Raw genomic sequence first — 26,226 nt, 5'->3', positions numbered from 1 at the left:
AAAGTTCATGTCAGGTTCCTCTATGTTTACATTTTCACACTTTGCACTAGTTTGTTACACTTTATTAATCATTTCTTCCTTCTGTTTTTCACCCTGATTTCCTGAGGTCATTGTTAAGTGTTCAAAGTGATTTAAAATGTTGTTTATATTGATTGTTTTTTCATGGTTGTGTTGACATTTCCTTTCCTTTCTGCCTCGATAGCTGAGGGGGTGTTATGTTGAAATGCTATATTAAATGTTAACATTTATTATATTTTTTCTCCTGGTCCTTATTTTTTATTGGTCATCAAAAATGTCAAGAATAATTGATATTGACTGATAGAAAACACTTATATCGTGATACAGTTTTCAACCATACCGCTCGGCTTGCAGCATATTTTTGTCTGTTTTAACATAATCTTTGTTGCTTTGACGTTTTTCCGCTGTAAAGAGCCTCTATCCAGGTGTTGATTGGCTATACTAGTACAGCAAGTATGTCAACACATTTAATTTAACATAAATCGTGAGACAACTTCCCAGATTTTTTGGCAAAGTGACACTAATGGTGCCTTCCATTTGTACAGGGAGGTCGGAATTTCAACTGAAATGCTCCTCGAGGTCGGATTTCCGACTCGGAAAGTCGGCGCATTCTCACCACTCCATTGTCCCGATACCAATAATTTGGTACCGGTACCACAATGTATGATGTAACCCGGGTGACAAAACCCCATTAAATATCCTTTCTATTTATTTATTTATTCGTCGTCTAAGCTGTCCTTGCGTGCGTCGTTACGTCACACGGTCACATGACCTAACACGGCTGTCAGAATAGCATAAAACCCGGAAGTGGGCTGCTACCGGTGAGAGCGAGAGGGACACGCTGTGTGAGGTTGCTGCAGGAGCCGACTACCGGAGCCGTGGGTCGTCCCGCGGGAGTGTTTGAGTGTGATTTATCTGCGGAATTGGCCAGGTTGGATGGCGAGCTTAGAACCCGAACTAGAGTCTGAAGTTTTATGCCTGGAACCGAACCAACCAACTGAACTGAATCCACCCAACCGAGGCCCGGGCGGGTAGGAGGCTCCTTAGCAGCCACCCTCTGTTTTCCTTCTTTTTTCATCAAAACGCAACGTGTTCATTACGGTCCTCCTGAACATTCACCTTTCCCCCGTCCCTTCACTAAAACCCCTCTGGACACTGCCACCACAACGTGGACTTTGCGGGGCCGTTCTAATGAACTTTGATATTGTGTTGCGCCTATACCATCGTTGGTAGAAAACTAAGGATTGAATTAAGTACACAGTTTGTTGTGAATATTGAATGTTTCTGTCAACTTGTGGAATATGTGAATGTCTATTTGAATTTACATGTTAATGTTTGTTTGTTATTTTTCCTTTTATTCTTTAATATAATTTGGTACCATTTAAACTTGAAACCTGTGTTCAGTCTTTATTACTCTCCATTCCTAGAGCTGAATTTAGTTTCTTCTGATCTAGCCCAGACATCTCATTAACTGTTTTATTTAGTACTTGTACAGTGCTTTATTAGAGTAACATACCGGTTACGATATCAATACTTTTTGATGCTTTTCCAAATAAAGGGAACTACGAAAAGGTGTAAATTTTGGCTTTATTTTAATAAAAAATCTTGCAATACAATAAATAAATTCCTATTTCACTCAAAGAAGAACTTTAGAAGGTTAAAATGATAAATTAAAGGGCATTAAAAACATTGTGTTTATCCTATTCTCACCACCCCATTGTCCCGATACCAATAATTTGGTACGGTACCAAAATGTATACTACTTTTCGAGACTTTTCGATACTTTTCCAAATAAAGGGAACTACGAAAAAGTGTAAATTTTGGCTTTACTTTAATAGAAAATCTTGCAATACAATAAACAATTCCGTATTTCACTCAAAGAAGAATTTTAGAGGTTAAAGTATAAATTAAAGGTAATTAAAAATGTAAAATTTTCCATATTCTGCCATAATCAAGGATTAGATTAGAATATAATTTAAAAAAAAAGCTCTATTTACATTATATTAAATACTTCATTATTTATGGTTGCCAATCCTGGTATGTGCTTTAAGAACAATATAATTATTAGTAAGTACTAAAAACAAAACTATGGATACATGTACCCAGATAAGCCATGTAGCAGGTAAAACACACTTTTGTTAAAGATAAAACACAAATTGTAGCAATTTGTTTCAAAATTCAGTCATTTTACCTGCACTAGTTGAAGTTAGATGGGCGGTCTTAACTCTGCTAATATTTGGCATCCATCCAAGCAGCTGTGTGCGCGTCTACGTATCTACATATTTTGTATATACATAACTTATGAGAGTACCGTACAGTATGTGTGTTTGCGAGAATGTTAACATGTGAATACGGCGTGGCGAAGTTGGTAGAGTGGCTGTGCCAGCAATCGGAGTGTTGCTGGTTACTGGGGTTCAATTCCCACCTTCTACCTTCATAGTCACGTCCGTTGTGTCCTTGGGCAAGACACTTCACCCTTTGCCTCTGATGGCTGCTGGTTAGCGCCTTGCATGGCAGCTCCCGCCATCAGTGTGTGAATGTGTGTGTGAATGGGTAAATGTGGAAATACTGTCAAAGCGCTTTGAGTACCTTGAAGGTAGAAAAGCGCTATACAAGTATAACCCATTTATCATTTATTTATTAAATGACGTCAGAAAGTGAGTGGGCGAGTACAGAGAGAGAGAGGAGCGCACATGCACTGCGCAGTAGAGTGATGAACGGGTCCGGTTGTGTCCTGCAAAACTAGTAATAAAGCAACCAGATTGTCACAAATCGGCGGCCTCGAATCCTCACCGGAAAGCGGTAAAGTGAACATCTCCCCTGAGCTCCTCTACTACAGTCTGCACTGCACCGGAGCAAACAGCAGGACAGGTGTAACATATAACATTATTACCTGTCACTCTTTATAACTCCTTGTGTAGTTCTGAATGATTATTTAAATGTTAACCTAAGTTTCAAGCAAAGGCGGTAATACTAATCGCCACATTTGGCAAGGAATGTTTAAAGCGTCACCTTTACCGTTGGTTTTGAAGCCCAAATACCTCCATATTGTACTTCACGCACACTCTTTATTAACCAGTAGAATTGTCGTTTTTCGCCATTCCTCCCCACCACGATATTATTGCTTGTATGCACTTTGTGTGTGCGTTTTGACACACTCAACATCTGTAGCTGTCAACACTCAATATAGCTTCTGGTCCGTCACTCAAATACGTCTGTGCAACATAAACACAAATAATTATTCCTGTTGTTACACAACACACACACACATAACATGCTCTTTGATTGTATTGTTTTTTTTATGATATATTTGATAGGATATCATGTAAAAGGTATGTGCTCTGCACATGAATGCCATATTTTAATAACATTTCCAGCTGAGTGTAATTGTAATGTATAGAAACACAGTGATGGATCGGTGTGCACTTGACAAGAAGATGACATAATTGCATTTCACAATGCACTGCTCACATAGTTGGCTTGTTGAAGGCTTAAAAAAACAAACAGGTATTGATAAAAGACTTCCTGTCCTGAGATGTCACAGTACATCATGCCAACGTAAAAGCTCATTGAAATACATTGTTTTTACATCTTTATTTCCACACATTACATGTAGTACCGATAAGAGTACTGATAAATACCGGTATCGATAAAATCCTAATTTTAATGTACATATGGGGTGTCCCATTCAGTAAAAAACTGTAAAAAATGTATTCGGATAAGCAGATAAGCAGATTTTTACAGCTAATTGTATATATATAATGTATACACACATACACATTGGCTCCGCAGACACATTTTTCCTCTAAATGTGGCCCCCCGAGTCAAAATATTTGCCCAGCTCTGGCCTAAAGCATACACACACACACACACACGTGCCTCTGCACAACCAACACTCATAGAATTATAACATGTGTAATCATTAATAATCATCGATATATTGATATGTTATTTTTAGGGATGTACAGTACAGGCCAAGGGTTTGACATACCTAATCATTCAATGCATTTTCTTTATTTTCATGACTATTCACATTGTAGACTGTCACCGAAGGCATCAAAACTATGAATGAAACGGCGTTTCTGGGTGTTGTTGATAAACGGTTTTCGCCTTGCATAGGAGAGTTTTAACTTGCACTTACAGATGTAGCGACCAACTGTAGTTACTGACAGTGGGTTTCTGAAGTGTTCCTGAGCCCATGTGGTGATATCCTTTACACACTGATGTCGCTTGTTGATGCAGTACAGCCTGAGGGATCGAAGGTCACGGGCTTAGCTGCTTACGTGCAGTGATTTCTCCAGATTCTCTGAACCCTTTGATGATATTACGGACCGTAGATGGTGAAATCCCTAAATTCCTTGCAATAGCTGGTTGAGAAAGGTTTTTCTTAAACTGTTCAACAATTTGCTCACGCATTTGTTGACAAAGTGGTGACCCTCGCCCCATCCTTGTTTGTGAATGACTGAGCATTTCATGGAATTTACTTTTATACCCAATCATGGCACCCATCCGTTCCCAATTTGCCTGTTCACCTGTGGGATGTTCCAAATAAGTGTTTGATTAGCATTCCTCAACTTTATCAGTATTTATTGCCACCTTTCCCAACTTCTTTGTCACGTGTTTCTGGCATCAAATTCTAAAGTTAATGATTATTTGCAAAAATTTTTTTTTTTATCAGTTTGAACATCAAATATGTTGTCTTTATAGCATATTCAACTGAATATGGGTTGAAAATGATTTGCAAATCATTGCATTCCGTTTATATTTACATCTAACACAATTTCCCAACTCATATGGAAACGGGGTTTGTATATCGTATATCGTGTATCGTGACATGGCCTAAAAATACAGAGATATTAATAAAAGGCCATATCGCCCAGCCCTAGTGGGTACACTAGAAACGGCCTGTTTGATTTTTTGTTTATGTACTGTAAGTGTGACATAGATATTCTTAGAATATAGGCACTATAATGTAAATAATAATGTAAATAATTCAATGTGATTATCTTGTGTGATGACTGTATTATGAATATAGTATATATGATAGTATATATCTGTATCATGAATCAATTTAAGTGGACCCCGACTTAAACAAGTTGAAAAACTTATTCGGGTGTTACCATTTAGTGGTCAATTGTACGGAATATGTACTTCACTGTGCAACCTACTAATAAAAGTCTCAATCAATCAATCAATCAATCAAAAACTCATCTTGTAGTACTCTGACTTGCCACACACGTGGGGGGGGGGCGATCTCGAGCTAGCACGTGCATGTTGCCGCCGCTTCTTCTCAGTGAGGAAGAGACGATGCGGCGTGTTTCTTGAGTTATGCGCCAGCTCTTGGCAAGGTGAACGGTGAGTAGCTTCCCACTGATGGGTTGTGACAGACTATGAGATAGCTGGTGTATGTGGAAGTGCCTGAGGAAATGTCAGTACCAGCCTGGCCTCTGGAGAAGTAGGGCTGGGGTCTGGTTTGTGCAAAGAACACATTTTTGCTTCCACTGAAATGAAAGAAAGTCACCAAAGACAAATAGCAGGGGTCGCCTGCTTAAGGAAACAATACTTTGTACGGCCTTTCAAAAATTCATCGTGTTTAAGGAATGTGACATTTTCTGTCATTTATACATGTCTGACTAACCGGCTTTTTCACCGACTTCAGCAGAGTTAACGGTGCACATTTGCTGCTGAGGTACTCTCACGGCTTCGGTCTTTCTACATTGAGTTGGCCCTTGACATACAATATTGTACATGTAAATAATAATAAATGATAAATGGGTTGTACTTGTATAGCGCTTTTCTACCTTCAAGGTACTCAAAGCGCTTTGACAGTATTTCCACATTTACCCATTCACACACACATTCACACACTGATGGCGGGAGCTGCCATGCAAGGCGCTAACCAGCAGCCATCAGAGGCAAAGGGTGAAGTGTCTTGCCCAAGGACACAACGGACGTGACTATGAAGGTAGAAGGTGGGAATTGAACCCCAGTAACCAGCAACACTCCGATTGCTGGCACAGCCACTCTACCAACTTCGCCACGCCGTCCCTGTATTTATCCGACCATAGAGCGCACCGGATTATAAGGCGCAATGCTGATTAGCGGGTCTATTTTCATAAAAAAGCCGCACTAGATTATAAGGCGCATTAAAGGGTCATAGTATCATTTGACATTTTTGACTGTACTTAAATGTATAATAGACTTTATTTATATTATTCACATGTGAATAATGCTGTATAATAGACTTTATTTATATTATTCACATGTGAATAATGCTGTATAATAGACTGTATTTATATTATTCACATGTGAATAATGCTGTATAATAGACTGTATTTATATTATTCACATGTGAATAATGCTGTATAATAGACTGTATTTATATTATTCACATGTGAATAATGCTGTATAATAGACTGTATTTATATTATTCACATGTGAATAATGCTGTATAATAGACTGTATTTATATTATTCACATGTGAATAATGCTGTGTAATAGACTGTATTTATATTATTCACATGTGAATAATGCTGTATAATAGACTGTATGTATATTATTCACATGTGAATAATGCTGTATAATAGACTGTATTTATATTATTCACATGTGAATAATGCTGTATAATAGACTGTATTTATATTATTCACATGTGAATAATGCTGTATAATAGACTGTATTTATATTATTCACATGTGAATAATGCTGTATAATAGACTGTATTTATATTATTCACATGTGAATAATGCTGTATAATAGACTGTATTTATATTATTCACATGTGAATAATGCTGTGTAATAGACTGTATTTATAATATTCACATGTGAATAATGCTGTGTAATAGACTGTATTTATATTATTCACATGTGAATAATGCTGTATAATAGACTGTATTTATAGTTTTCAAATGTAAATAATGCTGTATAATAGAGTATTTATATTATTCACATGTGAATAATGCTGTATAATAGACTGTATTTATATTATTCACATGTGAATAATGCTGTATAATAGACTGTATTTATATTATTCACATGTGAATAATGCTGTGTAATAGACTGTATTTATATTATTCACATGTGAATAATGCTGTATAATAGACTGCATGTATATTATTCACATGTGAATAATGCTGTATAATAGACTGTATGTATATTATTCACATGTGAAAAATGCCGTATAATAGACTATATTTATAATATTCACATGTGAATAATGCTGTATAATAGACTGTATGTATATTATTCACATGTGAATAATGCTGTATAATAGACTGTATTTATATTATTCACATGTGAATAATGCTGTATAATAGACTGTATTTATATAATTCACATGTGAATAATGCTGTATAATAGACTGTATTTATATTATTCACATGTGAATAATGCTGTATAATAGACAGTATTTATAATATTCACATGTGAATAATGCTGTATAATAGACAGTGTTTATATTATTCACATGTGAATAATGCTGTATAATAGACTTTATTTATATTATTCACATGTGAATAATGCTTTATAATAGACTTTATTTATATTATTCACATGTGAATAATGCTGTATAATAGACTGTATTTATATTTTTGACATGTGAATAATGCTGTATAATAGACAGTATTTATATTATTCTCATGTGAATAATGCTGTATAATAGACTGTATTTATATTATTGACATGTGAATAATGCTGGATAATAGACTGTATTTATATTATTCACATGTGAATAATGCTGTATAATATGTATGTATGTATGTATGTATGTATATCAATTAATTATTTATTACATACCTGAATTATTGTTTTTCTTCCATCAACAATCCCTGTCTGAAACAAAGTTCTATTTTATCATTTGGTCCCATCTGATCACATCTTACTAAAGGTTTTGCAGAAACCTAATGTTTAAAATTAACATTGGTTCAGAATGTTAAAAGGGATTTGTTCATTGACTCAAAAGCCATTATTACACGAAGCCGAGAGCTCGCTGCTTTTATCAGACACACTTTAATATGCGCAAAAATGCTCTCTAGGAGGAAGTCGCAGCCCCGCACCATTGATGTACCCAAGACAGAGTCTGACAAGCCTCTTAATGATGTATGAAGATTAAAGGCCCAGTTTCTGGAGGTGGAGACGAAAGTCTGGGCTTGAAGGCGCGGTATACATGATAAATGATTCATGTCACTCAAATCACTTCTGGTACATTTGGTATGCGTTTTCTAGTAGTTCTGTTCGGGTCGCACTTGATGTATTTGTGTTCTTCTGCAGTAACTCGTTGTATTTATTTGATGAAGAACACATTTTAATTAACATATCTTCCAATACACCCTTGCCTCCCCAAGGAATTCTGCAAACGTTAAAAATTCCTATTTCTATGTTTGGCCAAGGACTGTTTTTTTCGTAATATTATTCAGTTTTCCGTTTTTTTTTTTCTTTTCCTGGCTCCTTTGTGTTTTTAATCTGAGGACATTTGAAGTGCTTGTACGTATTTATAAACGAGAAAAGTTCAGCGGATGATGGAAGTGAATGCCACAAACAATCTCTGAGTGGAATACCAATATTTATGGGGAGGTAGACTGGATTTTGTTCATCTACTATTTTTGTTCCAGTCTCTCATCTGGTCTACGATGGTTGAATGGGACACACTTAAATAAATACATCTGTGGACACGGCACAGGAGCCAAGCGTGCAGGTTTTAACAAGGTTTTAATAATCATATGTTTTAACAAAAGTTTTCTCTCCAGCAAGACGCAACTTTTCAGCCACGTCCGTGTCCTCTCTCTTCTCCTGCTCCCGGCCGCTTACTGTTAAAGACAACAGATGATTAGATTAACACGTACCACCTGTGAAATCTAATCACCTGCCAGCTGTGTCTCGCCGTCAGCACTGCCACGCCCCCGTCTGATGGTGCTCTGCCCTCAGCACCATGGACAGAGGCGGTGACCTTCTCTCCTGCAGGCAGCGCTGGCCACACCTCCCTCCACAACATCTTTAAATGATAACTTCAATGTGTCATTAACAAATTTGAATTTGAATTAAATTCATGAAGGTGTTATTAAAGGGGCTGTTTCCACCTCCCGTACAGTTAACACTATCACAAGAACACCATTGACTAGCTTATGTTCCCATTAGTGGTTGAACAGAACACATTTTACACAGATTCACAATTGCTAAGTTAATGTAATACAATTATTTTACGGGATAGAATAATGAATACGATTATGTAGGGTTGTCCCGATAATTATATATTGGTACCAGTACCGGTCCCAACATATATTTTGATGCTTTACAAAATAAAAGTATATATATATTTTTGGGCTTCAGAATGCTAAAATTAAAAATAAATAAAAAATTAATTAATTAAAAAACAAAAAAAACAACAAGGATTCATACATATTTAAGTACTTATCTATCTATATATATATTTTTGGCTTCATTTTAGAAAAAAAATCGTACGATACGTTAAACATATGGTTTGTATTTCATTGCAAGAACAATTTTAGAAGATTAAAATACAAATTAAAAGGCAAACACGCCTGGGTTTTTTGTTGCACTCAAAGAACAATTTACAATTTTACATATTACATATAGCCTGCCATAATCTAGGATTAGGTTAAATGTTGAAAGAGCCATATTGGACCAAAAATTAAATCTGTCTGGAGCCGCAGAAAATGTAAAGCCTTATGTAAGTGTTAAAATGAAGGCAACACATGATGTAAGTGTCTATATTAGCTATATTAGACTACTATCACAAAGACTATGTGTCGCAGCCTGATGCAAATCTTCGTTGACAGACCACCCAACTCTGGAAAAAGTAAGACTATATCCTATCCCCTGTAGCTGCTATGTTTTGAAAGACTATCGAAGTATTGATTTGCGGATTGATACTGAAATATTGACACTGCCGATACCAAATCTTTGTGCTCTGATATCGATCCTCAAATCACAATATTGATACTTTTGATCCTTAAGTTACTTGAGATAATGTGTATGATTAACAGGAACACAGTGTAACATAACTAAATCACTGACATCTTGTCTAAATGAAAAGAAATTGGTGGAAATATATATCTATATGTATGTATATATATATATATATATATATATATATATATATATATATATATATATATATATATATATATATATATATATATATATATATATATATATATATATATATATATATAGATAGATAGATAGATAGGTATGTATGTATGTATGTATGTATGTATGTATGTATGTATGTATGTATGTATGTATGTATGTATGTATGTATGTATGTATGTATGTATGTATGTATGTATGTATGTATGTATGTATGTATGTATGTATGTATGTATGTATGTATGTATGTATATATATATATATATATATATATATATATATATATATATATATATATATATATATATATATATATATATTTCTTAGACGGCAATGTGTTTATATAAGTTTATATATATTGGAGTATGTTTTTCTTAATAGGGAAAGACGTTAAAGCGTCTTGCGTTTATGTTAGCATTTAAGCTAGCTAACGAACTAGCACTAGTCAGTCTGTGAGTTTATCAATCACAATTTAGAGCAGGCCTGGGCCTGAATGGGACACCCAACATGTACATTAAAATGTGTATCCAATTTTAGGAACACTAATACAAAACCTCACAATAATGTCTGATTGAATGCTAAAAACGCTACGACAGACCGCCTTAAAAAACGGAATAGAATTTGAATTTTTTTTTACTGAATGAGACACCCAGTATGCACATGCAAATAAAGCATGTGGGATTTACAATATTAACTATGAACGATAAAACACTGAATATTGACAACATATGAACATCGAGCGACATATTTTACAATCAACAAAAATGCAACAAACACAGCGGAATATGAACGCGAAGGGTAAAAAAAAACAAAACACCTACAATCTGATATATCACTAATTTTTAGAACTTTGTTGTAATAATCTCCTTCCACGTCTGTCCCTGACACCCGCATTTCAGGCTGGCCGCTCTGGAAACACTCAATGCAAACGCTCCCCACCCTCACTGCTTGGTGCCTCGTCTGAGCTGCTGTGACTTAGATTACTATAGTAACTAATTAGATTACCATAGTAACTAGTATATCATGCAAAAGCGCATATTCCAAGTAGAGATGCCCGATAATGGCTTTTTTGCCGATATCCGATATTCCGATATTGTCCAACTCTTAATTACCGATTCCGATATCAACCGATACCGACATATACAGTCGTGGAATTAACACATTATTATGCCTAATTTTGTTGTGATGAGAGAGCATGAGGAGGTTGAGGTGGGCGGGGTTGAGGTGGGGGGTAGGGGGTAGGGGGTAGCGGGGGTGTGTATTGTAGCGTCCCGGAAGAGTTAGTGCTGCAAGGGGTTCTGGGTATTTGTTCTGTTGTGTTTAGGTTGTGTTGCGGTGCGGATGTTCTCCCGAAATGTGTTTGTCATTCTTGTTTGGTGTGGGTTCACAGTGTGGCGCATATTTGTAACAGTGTTAAACTTGTTTATACGGTCACCCTCAGTGTGACCTGTATGGATGTTGACCAAGTATGCCTTGCATTCACTTGTGTGTGTGAAAAGCCGTAGATATTATGTAATAGGGCCGGCACGCAAATGCAGTGCCTTTAAGGCACGCCCCCAATATTGTTGTCTGGGTGGAAATCGGGAGAAATTCGGGAGATTGGTTGCCCCGGGAGATTTTCGGGAGGGGCACTGAAATTCGGGAGTCTCCCGGGAAAATCGGGAGGGCTGGCAAATATGACTGGGAGACGCAACTGCTCTGTACTTCTCCTTACGTCCGTGTACCACTCCGTACAGCGACGTTTTAAAAAGTCATACATTTTACTTTTTGAAACCGATACTGATCATTTACGATATATTGTAAGTGTATATTGTGTTTTTTATGTTGATTTAATAAAATAAAAATAAAAAATAAAAACAAAAAAACCAAACCGATAATAAAAAAAACTATACCGATAATTTCCGATATTACATAAATGGGGGAGGGAGGTGTTTTGGGTTGGTGTACTAATTGTAAGTGTATCTTGTGTTTTTTATGTTGATTTAATAAAATAAAATATAAATAAAAAAACGAAACCGATAATAAAAAAAACGATACCGATAATTTCCGATATTACATAAATGGGGGAGGGAGGTTTTTTGGGTTGGTGTACTAATTGTAAGTGTATCTTGTGTTTTTTATATTGATTTAATAAAATTAAAAAAATAAAATTAAAAATAAAAACGATACCGATAATAAAAAAAACGATACCGATAATATCCGATATTACATTTTAAAGCATTTATCGGCCGATAACATCGGCAGTCTGATATTATCGGACATCTCTACTAAAAACGTTATGACAGACCGCCTTAAAAAATGGAATGGAATTTAAAACATTTTTTTACTGAATGAGACACCCAATGTACATGCAAATAAAGAATGTGAGATTTACAATATTAACTATTATGGGTATAATACTATGGGTATTTGTTCTGTTGTGTTACGGTGTGGATGTTCTCCCGAAATGTGTTTGTCATTCTTGTTTGGTGTGGGTTCACAGTGTGGCGCATATTTGTAACAGTGTTAAAGTTGTTTATACGGCTACCCTCAGTGTGACCTGTATGGCTGTTGACCAAGTCTGACTTGCATTCACTTGTGTGTGTGAAAAGCTGCAGATATTATGTGACTGGGCCGGCACGCAAAGGCAGTGCCTTTAAGTTGTATTGGCGCTCTGTACTTCTCCCTACGTCCGTGTACACAGCGGCGTTTTAAAAAGTCATACATTTTACATTTTCAAACCGATACCGATCATTTTGAAACCGATACCGATCATTTCCGATATTACATTTTAAAGCATTTATCAGCCGATAATATCAGCAGTCCGATATTATCGGACGTCCCTAATTCCAACCATTGAAATACTTTGTATAGTTCAAGACTTACGGTCATTTGAAAACATCACTGCACATCATAATGGCGGCTACAGTTTCCATCTTAAAGATTGAAAAAATATATATTTGGGAATGTCTGATGGGCCTTAATTTGTCTAGGTCTGGTTTAAAGTCAGCTTGGATTGACTCCAGCTCTCCCGTTACATTTCAACTTTGAATTACAGCCACTCAAGTCGCTCTCGTTGGAACGCACTAATGGACTCATAATTGCCAAGTGTAAGTATGGAAGTGTACAAATTGCGACACAGCCGATGTATTTCACAAGTAAAATTAATAACATAAGCGTTCTTGTATTTTTTTCCGTTTCGTGGTGCCAGTTTTTTAGAACAGTGGGTCATGATTGACCCACATTGAAGGTTACATTGTTGATATGAATTGTTTGAAACAGTTGCTTTGTGTGCAGTGATTTCTCATTTTCATATTTTTAATGATCAAAATCCTAACACCCTACAATTGTGTCTTTTGTCGACAGAACAGCATCGCGGAAGAGTGTGAATTGGATGCCGTATATTTCTGACTGGATGTGAGCCGACCTTGACCCTTTAAAACTGAAGATGATGTTGCTATGGAAAGTGTTGGGGCTGCAGTCACTTGTTTGGAGCCTTGCAGGTAAAGCATCTTGTTTTGTCTTGTTTGTTGTAGATGCCTTTGTGCGTTTAGAGTCATTTTTCATGTAACTGGAGGCCAGGTAACAGGCTTAAAGGCCTACTGAAACCCACTACTACCGACCACGCAGTCTGATAGTTTATATATCAATGATGAAATCTTAACATTGCAACACATGCCAGTACGGCCGGGTTAACTTATAAAGTGCAATTTTAAATTTCCCGCTAAACTTCCAGTTGAAAACGTCTATGTATGATGACGTATGCGCGTGACTTCAATCATTGAAACGGAAGTATTGGTACCCCATTGAATCCAATACAAAAAAGCTCTGTTTTCATCTCAAAATTCCACAGTATTCTGGACATCTGTGTTGGTGAATCTTTTGCAATTTGTTTAATGAACAATGAAGACTGCAAAGAAGAAAGTTGTAGGTGGGATCGGTGTATTAGCGGCTGGCTGCAGCAACACAACCAGGAGGACTTTGACTTGGATAGCAGACGCGCTAGCCGGCGACCGCACGGATGATTGGGTGAAGTCTTTCGTCCTTCCGTCGATCGCTGGAACGCAGGTGAGCACGGGTGTTGATGAGCAGATGAGGGCTGGCGTAGGTGGAGCGCTAATGTTTTTATCATAGCTCTGTGAGGTCCCGTTGCTAAGTTAGCTTCAATGGCGTCGTTAGCAACAGCATTGTTAAGCTTCGCCAAGCTGGGAATTATTAACCGTGTAGTTACAGGTCCATGGTTTAATAGTATTGTTGATCTTCTGTCTATCCTTCCAGTCAGGGATTTATTTATTTAGTTTCTATCTGCATTTGAGCCAGATGCTATCACGTTAGCTCAGTAGCTAAAGAGCTTCGCCGATGTATTGTCGTGGAGATTAAAGTCACTGTGAATGTCCATTTCGCGTTCTCGACTCTCATTTTCAAGAGGATATAGTATCCGAGGTGGTTTGAAATACAAATCCGTGATCCACAATAGAAAAAGGAGAAAGTGTGGAATCCAATGAACCCTTGTACCTAAGTTACGGTCAGAGCGAAAAAAGATACGTCCTGCACTGCACTGTAGTCCTTCACTCTCACTTTCCTCATCCACGAATCTTTCATCCTCGCTCAAATTAATGGGGTAATCGTCGCTTTCTCGGTCCGAATCTCTCTCGCTGCATTGTAAACAATGGGAAAATGTGAGGAGTCCTTCCTCCGGTGACGTCACGCTACTTCCGGTACAGGCAAGGCTTTTTTTTATCAGCGACCAAAAGGTGCGACCTTTATCGTCGTCGTTCTCTACTAAATCCTTTCAGCAAAAATATGGCAATATCGCGAAATGATCAAGTATGACACATAGAATGGATCTGCTATCCCCGTTTAAATAAAAAAAATTCATTTTAGTAGGCCTTTAAAGCTGTAATTTTGGAAGGCACTACCCGAAATCAGATGATCACACACATTATCACAGTTGAATACATGTTCTGCTGCGAGCTGCTTCTCCGACAAACACACCATCTAATGTCCTTCATTTAGACATTATTCTAACGTCATTGGCTGGCATTATCATTACGTAAGTACTGCATGGCATAAGTGTATTTTGAGGATTTTCTATTTTTAATTGAATTAATATATAACCACTGTCCTTGAGACTTTGATTTCTTTGTTGTTACGCAGGGCTAAAACTATTAAGAAATACATTTTATTAGAATAAAGCTTTGATTTAAAAATGATGTTGCTTTGTTTATTGTGAGTACCGTATTTTTCGGACTATAAGGCGCACTTAAATTTAGGGATGTCCGATAATGGCTTTTTGCCGATATCCGATATTCCGATATTGTCCAACTCTTAATTACCGATACCGATATAAACCGATACCGCTATATATACAGTCGTGGAATTAACACATTATTATGCCTAATTTGGACAACCAGGTATGGTGAAGATAAGGTCCTTTTTTTTTTAAATTATAAAATAAGATGAAAAAATTAAAAACATTTTCTTGAATAAAAAAGAAAGTAAAATAATATAAAAACAGTTACATAGAAACTAGTAATTAATGAAAATGAGTCAAATTAACTGTTAAAGGTTAGTATCAGCAGTATCAGCAGTATCATGTGTGCTTACGGACTGTATCCCTTGTAAATGGGGGAGGAAGGTTTTTTGGGTCGGTGTACTAATTGTAAGTGTATCTTGTGTTTTTTATGTTGATTTAATAAAATAAGAAGAAAGAAAAAAAGAAAAAAAAAAAAAAAACGATAATAAAAAACGATACCAATAATTTCCGATATTACATAAATGGGGGAGGGAGTTTTTTTGGGTTGGTGTACTAATTGTAAGTGTATATTGTGTTTTTTATGTTGATTTAATAAAATAAAAATTTAAAAAAAATAAAAATAAACGAAACCGATAATAAAAAAAATCATACCGATAATTTCCGATATTACATAAATGGGGGAGGGAGGTTTTTTGGGTTGGTGTACTAATTGTAAGTGTATATTGTGTTTTTTATGTTGATTTAATAAAATAAAAAAAATTAAAAAATTTAAAAAAAAAAAAACGATAATAAAAAAAACGATACCGATAATTTCCGATATTACATAAATGGGGGAGGGAGGTGTTTTGGGTTGGTGTACTAATTGTAAGTGTATCTTGTGTTTTTTATGTTGATTTAATAAAATAAAATATAAATAAAAAAACGAAACCGATAATTAAAAAAAACGATACCGATAATTTCCGATATTACATAAATGGGGGAGGGAGGTTTTTTGGGTTGGTGTACTAATTGTAAGTGTATATTGTGTTTTTTATGTTGATTTAATAAAATAAAAATAAAAAAAAACCAAACCGATAATAAAAAAACGATACCGATAATTTCCGATATTACATAAATGGGGGAGGGAGGTTTTTTGGGTTGGTGTACTAATTGTAAGTGTATATTGTGTTTTTTATGTTGATTTAATAAAATAAAAATAAAAAACAAAATAAATAAAAAAAAACCGATAATAAAAAAAACGATACCGATAATTTCCGATATTACATAAATGGGGGAGGGAGTTTTTTTGGGTTGGTGTACTAATTGTAAGTGTATATTGTGTTTTTTATGTTGATTTAATAAAATAAAAATTAAAAAAAATAAAAAATAAACGAAACCGATAATTAAAAAAATGATACCGATAATTTCCGATATTACATAAATGGGGGAGGGAGGTTTTTTGGGTTGGTGTACTAATTGTAAGTGTATATTGTGTTTTTTATGTTGATTTAATAAAATAAAAATAAAAAAAAACCAAACCGATAATAAAAAAAACGATACCGATAATTTCCGATATTACATAAATGGGGGAGGGAGGTGTTTTGGGTTGGTGTACTAATTGTAAGTGTATCTTGTGTTTTTTATATTGATTTAATAAAATTAAAAAAATAAAATAAAAAATAAAAACGATACCGATAATAAAAAAAACGATACCGATAATATCCGATATTACATTTTAAAGCATTTATCGGCCGATAATATCGTCAGGCCGATATTATCGGACATCTCTACTTAAAATCCTTTAATTTTCTCAAAACTCGACAGTGCGCCTAATGTACGGAATAATTGTGGTTGTGCTTACTGACCTCGAAGCTATTTTATTTGGTACATGGTGAAATGATAAGTGTGACCAGTAGATGGCAGTCAATCATAAGAGATACGTGTAGACTGCAATATGATGGCAATATGACTCAAGTAAACAACACCAACATGTTCCATTGAAAATATAGAACATTACACACGGCGCTCAAAAATCTATTAAAATGTTTTTAGTACGACTTTGGTAAGCTATGAAGCCGCACCGCTTGATGGATTGTCTGCGCATTGAACATACGAGTATTATAATGGTGTGTATAAGGTAAGACATATTATCTGGCGTTTCGTTTCACAATATTATGCAAAAGCAACTTTTCTTACCGTATGGTACCTGCTGATCTGTATTTGGGATCTGCATGAATCTTAAAAAACTGCGCGCATCCGCCTTTGTAGTCCGTGCGAACACCGCAGTCGATAAGCTTCTTCTTTTTCTCTATTTTCTTGTTATGGGACATTCATCCTCCGCTGTTGCCATTTCTAATATAAAGTAGTGTAAAGTTCTTACTTACATCTGTCAGTAAACTCGCCATGAAAGCGCTAAAACATACCGGTGTAGTGAGTTTACATTATTCACCCAAGGAACTTTAGTTATTAGAGAGTTCTGGTCAGACGGTTTTTCATGGGACCTGACCTTGTTGTTGTTTCCGGATGAGGAGATGGGGTTTGACCAAGCGTCTTTTTGTGTTGTTCTCGCTATTTCCGGGTCTAATTTGGCTGTCAAAGTGTACCAACTTGTCGGAATACGTCCTCGGTCTTCTTCTATCCAGGTGAGAGGCATGATTTATGATCTACAATCAAATTTGACCTAGACCGGGGGTCAGCAATCCACGGCTCTAGAGCCGCGTGCAGCTCTTTAGCTCTTTCCAAGATGTGTGAAAATGGAAACAAAAAAAATATTTTTTTTTTTTTTGTTTTACTGTGGTTTCTGACGGAGGACAAACATGACACAAACCTTCCTAATTGTTAGAAATCTCACTGTTTACATGAAAACATGCTTCATTAATGAGAGTATTTGGCAAGCACTGTTTTGTCCTCCTAATTTCAGCGATCCTTGAACTCATCGTAGTTTGTTTACATGTACAACTTTCTCAGATGCTGCCACAGAAATATGTGTTTTATGCCACTCCTTCATTGTCTCATTTTGCCCACCAAACGTTTTATGCTGTGCGTGAATGCACGAAAGGTGAGCTTTGTTGATTTTATCGATTTGCTGGAGTGCTTATCAGGCATATTTGGTCAATCCATGACTGCAAACTAATGCTAACATGCTATTTAGGCTAACTGTATGTACATATTGCATCATTATTTGCAGCTGTTACATATACTGTAATATTGTACATGGTAAGATCGGTAGGTTGTGAGTTCAAACCCCTGGCCGAGTCATACCAAAGACTATACAAATGGGACCCATTACCTTCCTGCTTGGCACTCAGCATCAAGGGTTGGAATTGGGGGTTAAATCACCAAAAACAATTCCCGGGCGCGGCCACCGCTGCTGCTTACTGCTCCCCTCACCTCCCAGGGGGTGAACAAGGGTGATGGGTCAAATGCAGAGGACAAATTTCACCACACCTAGTGTGTGTGTGACAATCATTGGTACTTTATGTAAACATCGACACACATGGTAGTGATCACAGTGCCGCTATAAATTGTTTGTCTACGTTAGCACTTATAATAACAATAACATTAATACTTGGTTAATATTCAAGTCACGTAATATAAATGAAGTTTTGTTGGCGTTTTTTTTCGGATGGTTATTTATTGGATTTTATTGGCGGAATAGAGGACCTCCCATTGGCTCTGCTGTAAACGGACATTTATTTACGTTTATTTACAAGTTAGAATGCTTTTTTTTTTTTTAAATCCATCCGTCGTCATGTCTTTCATAATGATTGTGAACGATAGGCACAACTCCCAAAAAAGTGCAGCTCCCCTTAAAAAGATGAGACGCGAGAATTACCAGCACTGGCGTGCCAATTAATGCTAACAAGACTGATGTAAGCTATCAGCAGCTGTCTGTGCAATGCTAAGTGGAGATGACATTTGTTGATGCACTTCATCTTCAATGGCATCCGCTCCACGTGACATTGGTGAGTCTTTAGCGTGACACCACGGGACACAGAATGCTAACAAAAAAGAGATAAAGGTAAAAAAAAAAAAAATTGAGGAATTGAAAAATACTAGCCAGGGTTCAAGGGTGACCTTTTGAAGTTGAAGAGATTTTACCATTTTTAAGATGCTTTGGAAGTCATTTCCTACATAGAAATTCTGTAAAAATACAAAAAACTTACCAATGGTTTCTATTAGAGATGTCCGATAAAGGCTTTTTTGCCGATATCCGATATTCCGATATTGTCCAACTCTTAATTACCGGTTCCGACATCAACCGATACCGATATATACAGTCGTGGAATTAACACATTATTATGCCTAATACCCGGTAGTAGCGGGGGTGTATATTGTAGCGTCCCAGAAGAGTTAGTGATGCAAGGGGTTCTGGGTATTTGTTCTGTTGTGTTTATGTTGTGTTACAGTGCGGATGTGTTTGTCATTCTTGTTTGGTGTGGGTTCACAGTGTGGCGCATATTTGTAACAGTGTTAAGGTTGTTTATACGGCAACCCTCGGTGTGACCTGTTTGGCTGTTGACCAAGAATGCCTTGCATTCACTTATGTGTGTGTAAAAGCCGCGTATATTATGTGACTGGGCCGGCACGCTGTTTGTATGGAGGAAAAGCGGACGCTAAAGGCAGTGCCTTTAAGGCACGCCCCCAATATTGTTGTCCGGGTGGAAATCGGGAAAATGGTTGCCCCGGGAGATTTTCGGGAGGGGCACTGAAATTCGGGAGTCTCCCGGGAAAATCGGGAGGGTTGGCAAGTATGCCCTACGTCCGTGTTTTATCGGATATGTACCGCTCCGTACAGCGCCGTTTTAAAAAGTAATTAATTTTACTTTTTGAAACCGATACAGATAATTTCCGATATTCAATTTTAAAGCATTTATCGGCCGATAATATCTCTAGTTTCTATGTATTAGATGCTCTAAACTGAAATGTGTTCAGAAAATACCGAAATACGGACTTACCGAAATGCTCAGTGGCCTTGTGGTTAGAGTGCCCGCCCTGAGATTGGTAGGTTGTGAGTTCAAACCCCGGCCGAGTCATATCAAAGACTATAAAAACTACAGCATTAAGGGTTGGAATTGGGGGTTAAATCACCAAAATGATTCCCGAGCGTGGCCACCGCTGCTGCTCACTGCTCCCCTCACAAGGAGATGGGTCAAACGCAGAGAGTAATTTCACCACACCTAGTGTGTGTGTGACTATCAGTGGTACTTTAACTTCAACTTTAACTTCACTATATCAATATCCATAGTTTATTTCATTAGTTTATTGTTCTGTCTGATTTGAGAACATTTCTTTGTGACATCACCATAAGGCATTTCATGGATACATGAGATACGATGGCTATGTTTGATATTAATATGCTATGACAGATATTGTGATTGTAAATGAACTCAGCCGACTGTGCTTGGACTCGAGCCAGCGAGCCACGGTGTGCCGGAAACCATGAACAAGTCAGTTAGTGTAGGCTGCACTCTTAGGGTGTACTCGGCCTGCTCGAGTGGTAAGCTCTTAGCAGCCAGCTTAGCAGTTTTATACGTAAATCTTTTTTTTAAAAATACCACTTTGGCTGGAAAAATATTGGACATCTTTCATTTTTTTCAAACATTTTTGAGCCAAGGCTAATTTTTTGCGTTGAAAAAATCCGGAGGCACACCACCAGCAGAAAACATTAAAAAACGAAGCTCAGTTGACAGTAAAAAGTTGTTGTCGCAATTATTGGATATGACTTTAAACCATAACCAACCATTCATCACTATAGCTCTTGTCTCAAAGTAGGTGTACTGTCTCCACCTGTCACATCACGCCCTGACTTTTTTTTTAGTTTTTTGCTGTTTTCCTTTAGTTCTTGTCTTGCGCTCCTATTTTGGTGGCTTTTTCTCGTTTTTTGATATTTTCCTGTAGCAGTTTCATGTCTTCATTTGAGCTATGTTTCCCGCATCTACTTTGTTTTAGCAATCAAGAATATTTCAGTTGTTTTTATCCGTCTTTGTGGGGACATTGTTGATTGTCATGTCATGTTCGGATGTACATTGTGGACGCCGTCTTTGCTCCACAGTAAGTCTTTGCTGTCGTCCAGCATTCTGTTTTTGTTTACTGTGTAGCCAGTTCAGTTTTAGTGTGGTAAGCTCTTAGCAGCCAGCTCACCGCTGTGGCAGAGTTAGCAGTTTTATACGTAAATCTTTTTAAAAAAAATACCACTTTGGCTGGAAAAATATCGGACATCTGGGATGCGTTTAGTGAGAATGAATTGTTTTAGTTGTATTGCAAAACTTACCAACGTTGCTTGGAGTGATGAATGAAGAATCCTTTCGAGCAGAAACGCTATGGAAGAAGAGTAGACACATATACGGGGATATACTTCCGGTTCAAGGCACGAAACAGGAAGTCCATTTTCAACTCATCCAAAAGATGACAACATAGCACAAACAATACCACACTATTATTATATAAACAATTTGTTGAATACCAAGCAGTAGCGAGGATAAATCCATAAATTAGCTGAAACTTTTTATAGGCCTGCAGGGTTCAAAGCGTAGGAAAAAGAAGCAATTTATGGTCCAAAAAATACGATATGTTAAAAAAACACATTTACAAGATTGTTAATTTTTTTTTTTATTCTCTAACTATGAAATTATGTGATTTATTAATAAGAATCCTACTTCTTGGAAATGTGTTTACCAAAGTCAAGCCTAGAACCAATTGGCCGCCATAAACGGCATCATTTTGTACGATGCAGTGCAGTTGTACACGACTGCAAATATTCAGTGAAAGACAAGCGCCAACAGGTATTAAAGGTTCAAATTGATATAAACATAAAACATGGCAGTGTGCTGTCAATCTTGTTAGGCTTTTATTGTGCACTTGCCGTTAAAAGCTTTCTTTTACTGAGGTGCCAGACACACTGTGGCATTGGTCACAATATGATGGAGAACTTCGATTTGTGTCTTTTACAGATAACGATGGTCGCCCAAGTGCATCGGTAGACTCGCTGATCATTTTTAATCAACAGGTGGATGGGAACAATTTGCTGTAACTTAACTCCCACTTCTGAAAACATGCCACGTGCAGTATGACTTTACCGCAGTGAACATTCTCAATGCCGTAGTTGATGCACCCAATGGGAGCATGACTCTGAAGATATTGGCCAGGTTTTGGGGAATTTGTCCAAAATATACAAACCCAAAACCAGTGAAGTTGGCATGTTGTGTAATTCATAAATAAAAACAGAATACAATGATTTGCAAATCATTTTCAACTTATGTTCAATTGAATAGACTGCAAAGACAAGATATTTAATGTTTGAACTGAGAAACTTAATTTTTGTTGGCAGCAACCCATTGCAAAAAAGTTGACACAGGGGCATTTTTACCACTGTGTTACATGGCCTTTCCTTTTAACAACACTCAGTAAACGTTTGGGAACTGAGGAGACCAATTTTTGAAGCTTTTCCGGTGGAATTCTTTCCCATTCTTGCTTGATGTACAGCTCAAGTTGTTCAACAGTCCGGGGGTCTCCGTTGTGGTATTTTAGGCTTCATAATGCACCACACATTTTCAAAAGGAGACAGGTTTGGAATACAGGCAAGCCAGTCTAGTACCCGCACTCTTTTACTATGAAGCCACGCTGTTGTAACACGTGGCTTGGCATTGTCATGCTGAAATAAGCAGGGGCGTCCATGATAACGTTGCTTGGATGGCAACATATGTTGCTCCAAAACTTGTATGTACCTTTCAGCATTAATGGTGCCTTCACAGATATGTAAGTTACCCATGCTTTGGGCACTAATAAACCCCCATACCATCACAGATGCTGGCTTTTGAACTTTGCGCCTAGAACCATCCGGATGGTTCTTTTCCTCTTTGGTCTGGCGTACACAATGTCCACAGTTTCCTAAAACAATTTCAAATGTAGGACTCATCAGACCACAGAACACTTTTCCACTTTGCATCAGTCCGTCTTGGATGAGCTCAGGCCCAGCGAAGCTGGCAGCGTTTCTGGGTGTTGTTGATAAATGGCTTTTGTTTTGCATAGTAGAGTTTTAACTTGCACTTACAGATGTAGCGACAAACTGTAGTTACTGACAGCGGTTTTCTGAAGTGTTCCTGAGCCCATGTGGTGATATCCTTTACACACTGATGTCGGTTTTTGATGCAGTACCGCCTGAGGGATCGAAGGTCATGTTGGTTTTCGTCCTTGCTGCTTACGTGCAGTGATTTATCCAGATTTTCTGACATTGTTTGATGAAATTACGGACCGTAGATGGTGAAATCCCTAAATTCCTTGCAATAGCTGTTTGAGAAATGTTGTTCTTAAACTGTTCGGACAATTTTCTCACGCATTTGTTCACAAAGTGGTGACCCTCGCCCTGTCCTTGTTTGTGAATGACTGAGCATTTCATGGAAGCTGCTTTTATACCCAATCATGGCACCCACCTGTTCCCAATTAGCCCGTTCACCTGTGGGATGTTCCAAATAAGTGTTTGATGAGCATTCCTCAACTTTCTCAGTCTTTTTTGAAACATGTTGCAAGCATCAAATTCCAAATGAGCTAATATTTGCAAAAATAACAAAGTTAACCAGTTTGAACATTAAGTATCTTGTCTTTGCTGTCTATTCAATTGAATATAGGTTGAAAAGGTTTTGCAAATCATTGTATTCTGTTTTTATTTACCATTTACACAATGTGCCAACTTCACTGGTTTTGGGGTTTTGTATATGATACAACAAACTTGCTGGCCAGGACTAAAAGTTTAATAATCTGAAGTTATGTTTTGGCTGTACACTTTGTGTAAAAACAAGGTCAATAAGTACCCATCCGCAGCGCTATATTTTTAAACCTCACAGTGAAGGCAAGCAAGCCTGCTGAGACCTGCCATCATCAGCCTTAGCCTTGAAAGAGTTTCAATTGACTAAAATAGACTTGTCCGCCTTACAATTTACTTGAAATTAATATTTGGTTTGAAGGTATTTCTATTTAGTGTCTCTTAATACCGTGGTTCGAGTATCCAGATAAGAATGTTTAAGTACTTTTGACATCTTGACATTGTACGAGAGGATTATTGTTGCATTCATCCAACTTATCGCTTCGTAACAAAACCCACTTTACTGCGGTTGCTACAACCCCCATAAGGATTAGGCAGATAGCTAAGAATTGACTACTGGGAAGAGGAGTGTTGTGCAGTGCGGAGCCCAAAAAGCTTGGCAATCGGAGCTGCAGAGACCAAGATAAATCTTTTTTTTTAAATGTACCAAATATAAACGAGGAATGCAAGGTTAAACATTAGAGGAATTAACGAATTTTAACTTTTTACTGTCATTATTGAAAGTTTAACTTTATTATTTGACGTTACAAGTCATTGTTTATTTTGAAATCAGCGAAGGGGAAACCAACGAATACGATTTTTGAAGGTTTTAAACCTGGAAAATGTGTTTGGAATAGCCACTTTTAAAAGGAATCATTGCTTCATTGATTTGTTGAGTAAATAATAGAAACTAATTGATTAGAGACATTTGCATTACTAGCAGAACGCTTTTAGCCACATAAAAAAAAACTTTGGCTTCCATTAGAGATGTCCGATAATATCGGCCGATAAATGCTTTAAAATGTAATATGGGAAATTATCGTTTTTTTTATTATCGGTTTTGTTTTTTTTTGTTGTTGTTTTTTTTATTTTTATTAAATCAACATACAAAACACAAGATACCCTTACAATTAGTACACTAACCCAAAAAACCTCCCTCCCCCATTTACACTCATTCACACTCATTCACACAAAAAGGTTGTTTCTTTATAGCTCGGTTGGTAGAGCGGCCGTGCCAGCAACTTGAGGGTTGCAGGTTCGATCCCCGCTTCCGCCATCCTAGTCACTGCCGTTGTGTCCTTGGGCAAGACACTTTACCCACCTGCTCCCAGTGCCACCCACACTGGTTTGAATGTAACTTAGATATTGGGTTTCACTATGTAAAGCGCTTTGAGTCACTTGAGAAAAAGCGCTATATAAAAATGTAATTCACTTCACTTCACTTCTTTCTGTTATTAATATTCAGGTTCCTACATTATATATCAATATATATCAATACAGTCTGCAAGGGATACAGTCCGTAAGCACACATGATTGTGCGTGCTGCTGGTCCACTAATAGTACTAACCTTTAACAGTTAGTTTTACTCATTTTCATTAATTACTAGTTTTTATGTAACTGTTTTTATATTGTTTTACTTTCTTTTTTATTCAAGAAAATGTTTTTAATTTATTTATCTTATTTTATTTATTAATTTAAAAAAAAAAGGACCTTAACCTAACCATACCTGGTTGTCCAAATTAGGCATAATAATGTGTTAATTCCACGACTGTATATATCGGTATCGGTTGATATCGGTATCGTAATTAAGGGTTTGGTCAATATCGGAATATCGGATATTGGCAAAAAGCCATTATCGGACATCCCTAGTTTCTATGGTTATCTGCAATTGCACGATAAAAGTGGTTACTGTTTTGAGGCTAGGTCAAGACAAAGTGGATGTTACTTTGGTGCCGTATCTAGTCAATACTGCTATGATTACGTCGATATTTTTTGGCATCACAAAATCTTTGTTTTTTTTAAAATGTATATTATGTTCATAAACTCAGGAAATATGTCCCTGAACACATAAGGAATTTGAATATAGACTTAGACTTAGACTTCCTTTTTATTGTCATTCAAACTTGAACTTTACAGTACAGATAAGAACAAATTTTGTTGCATTAGCTCATGGTAGTGCAGGATAAAAAAGCAATAAGGTGCAGATATAAATAAATAGATTACTGTACAGATAAATATATTGCACTTTTGCATATGCATCCACGTTTATGGATGTATGTTATATTGTGTTTTTATTCCAGCAAGT

The 26,226-nt window shown here is 36.7% G+C and overlaps 1 protein-coding gene across 1 annotated transcript in view; it reads left to right on the top strand.

Annotated features, from left to right (window-relative positions):
- Positions 1–26,226, top strand: part of LOC133649041 (contactin-4-like) — a 427,627-nt gene that overhangs the window by 32,930 nt on the left and 368,471 nt on the right. The window contains exon 2 of the mRNA XM_062045757.1: positions 13,471–13,607. Coding sequence (XP_061901741.1) covers positions 13,553–13,607 — 55 coding nt within the window. The 5' untranslated portion in view covers positions 13,471–13,552. The remainder of the gene's footprint in view (positions 1–13,470; positions 13,608–26,226) is intronic.

This window comes from Entelurus aequoreus, linkage group LG01 (assembly GCF_033978785.1).
Source record: "Entelurus aequoreus isolate RoL-2023_Sb linkage group LG01, RoL_Eaeq_v1.1, whole genome shotgun sequence".
NCBI lineage: Eukaryota > Metazoa > Chordata > Actinopteri > Syngnathiformes > Syngnathidae > Entelurus > Entelurus aequoreus.
The sequence above is the reverse complement of the archived record's forward strand: the minus strand, read 5'-3'. Positions and strand labels throughout refer to the sequence as shown.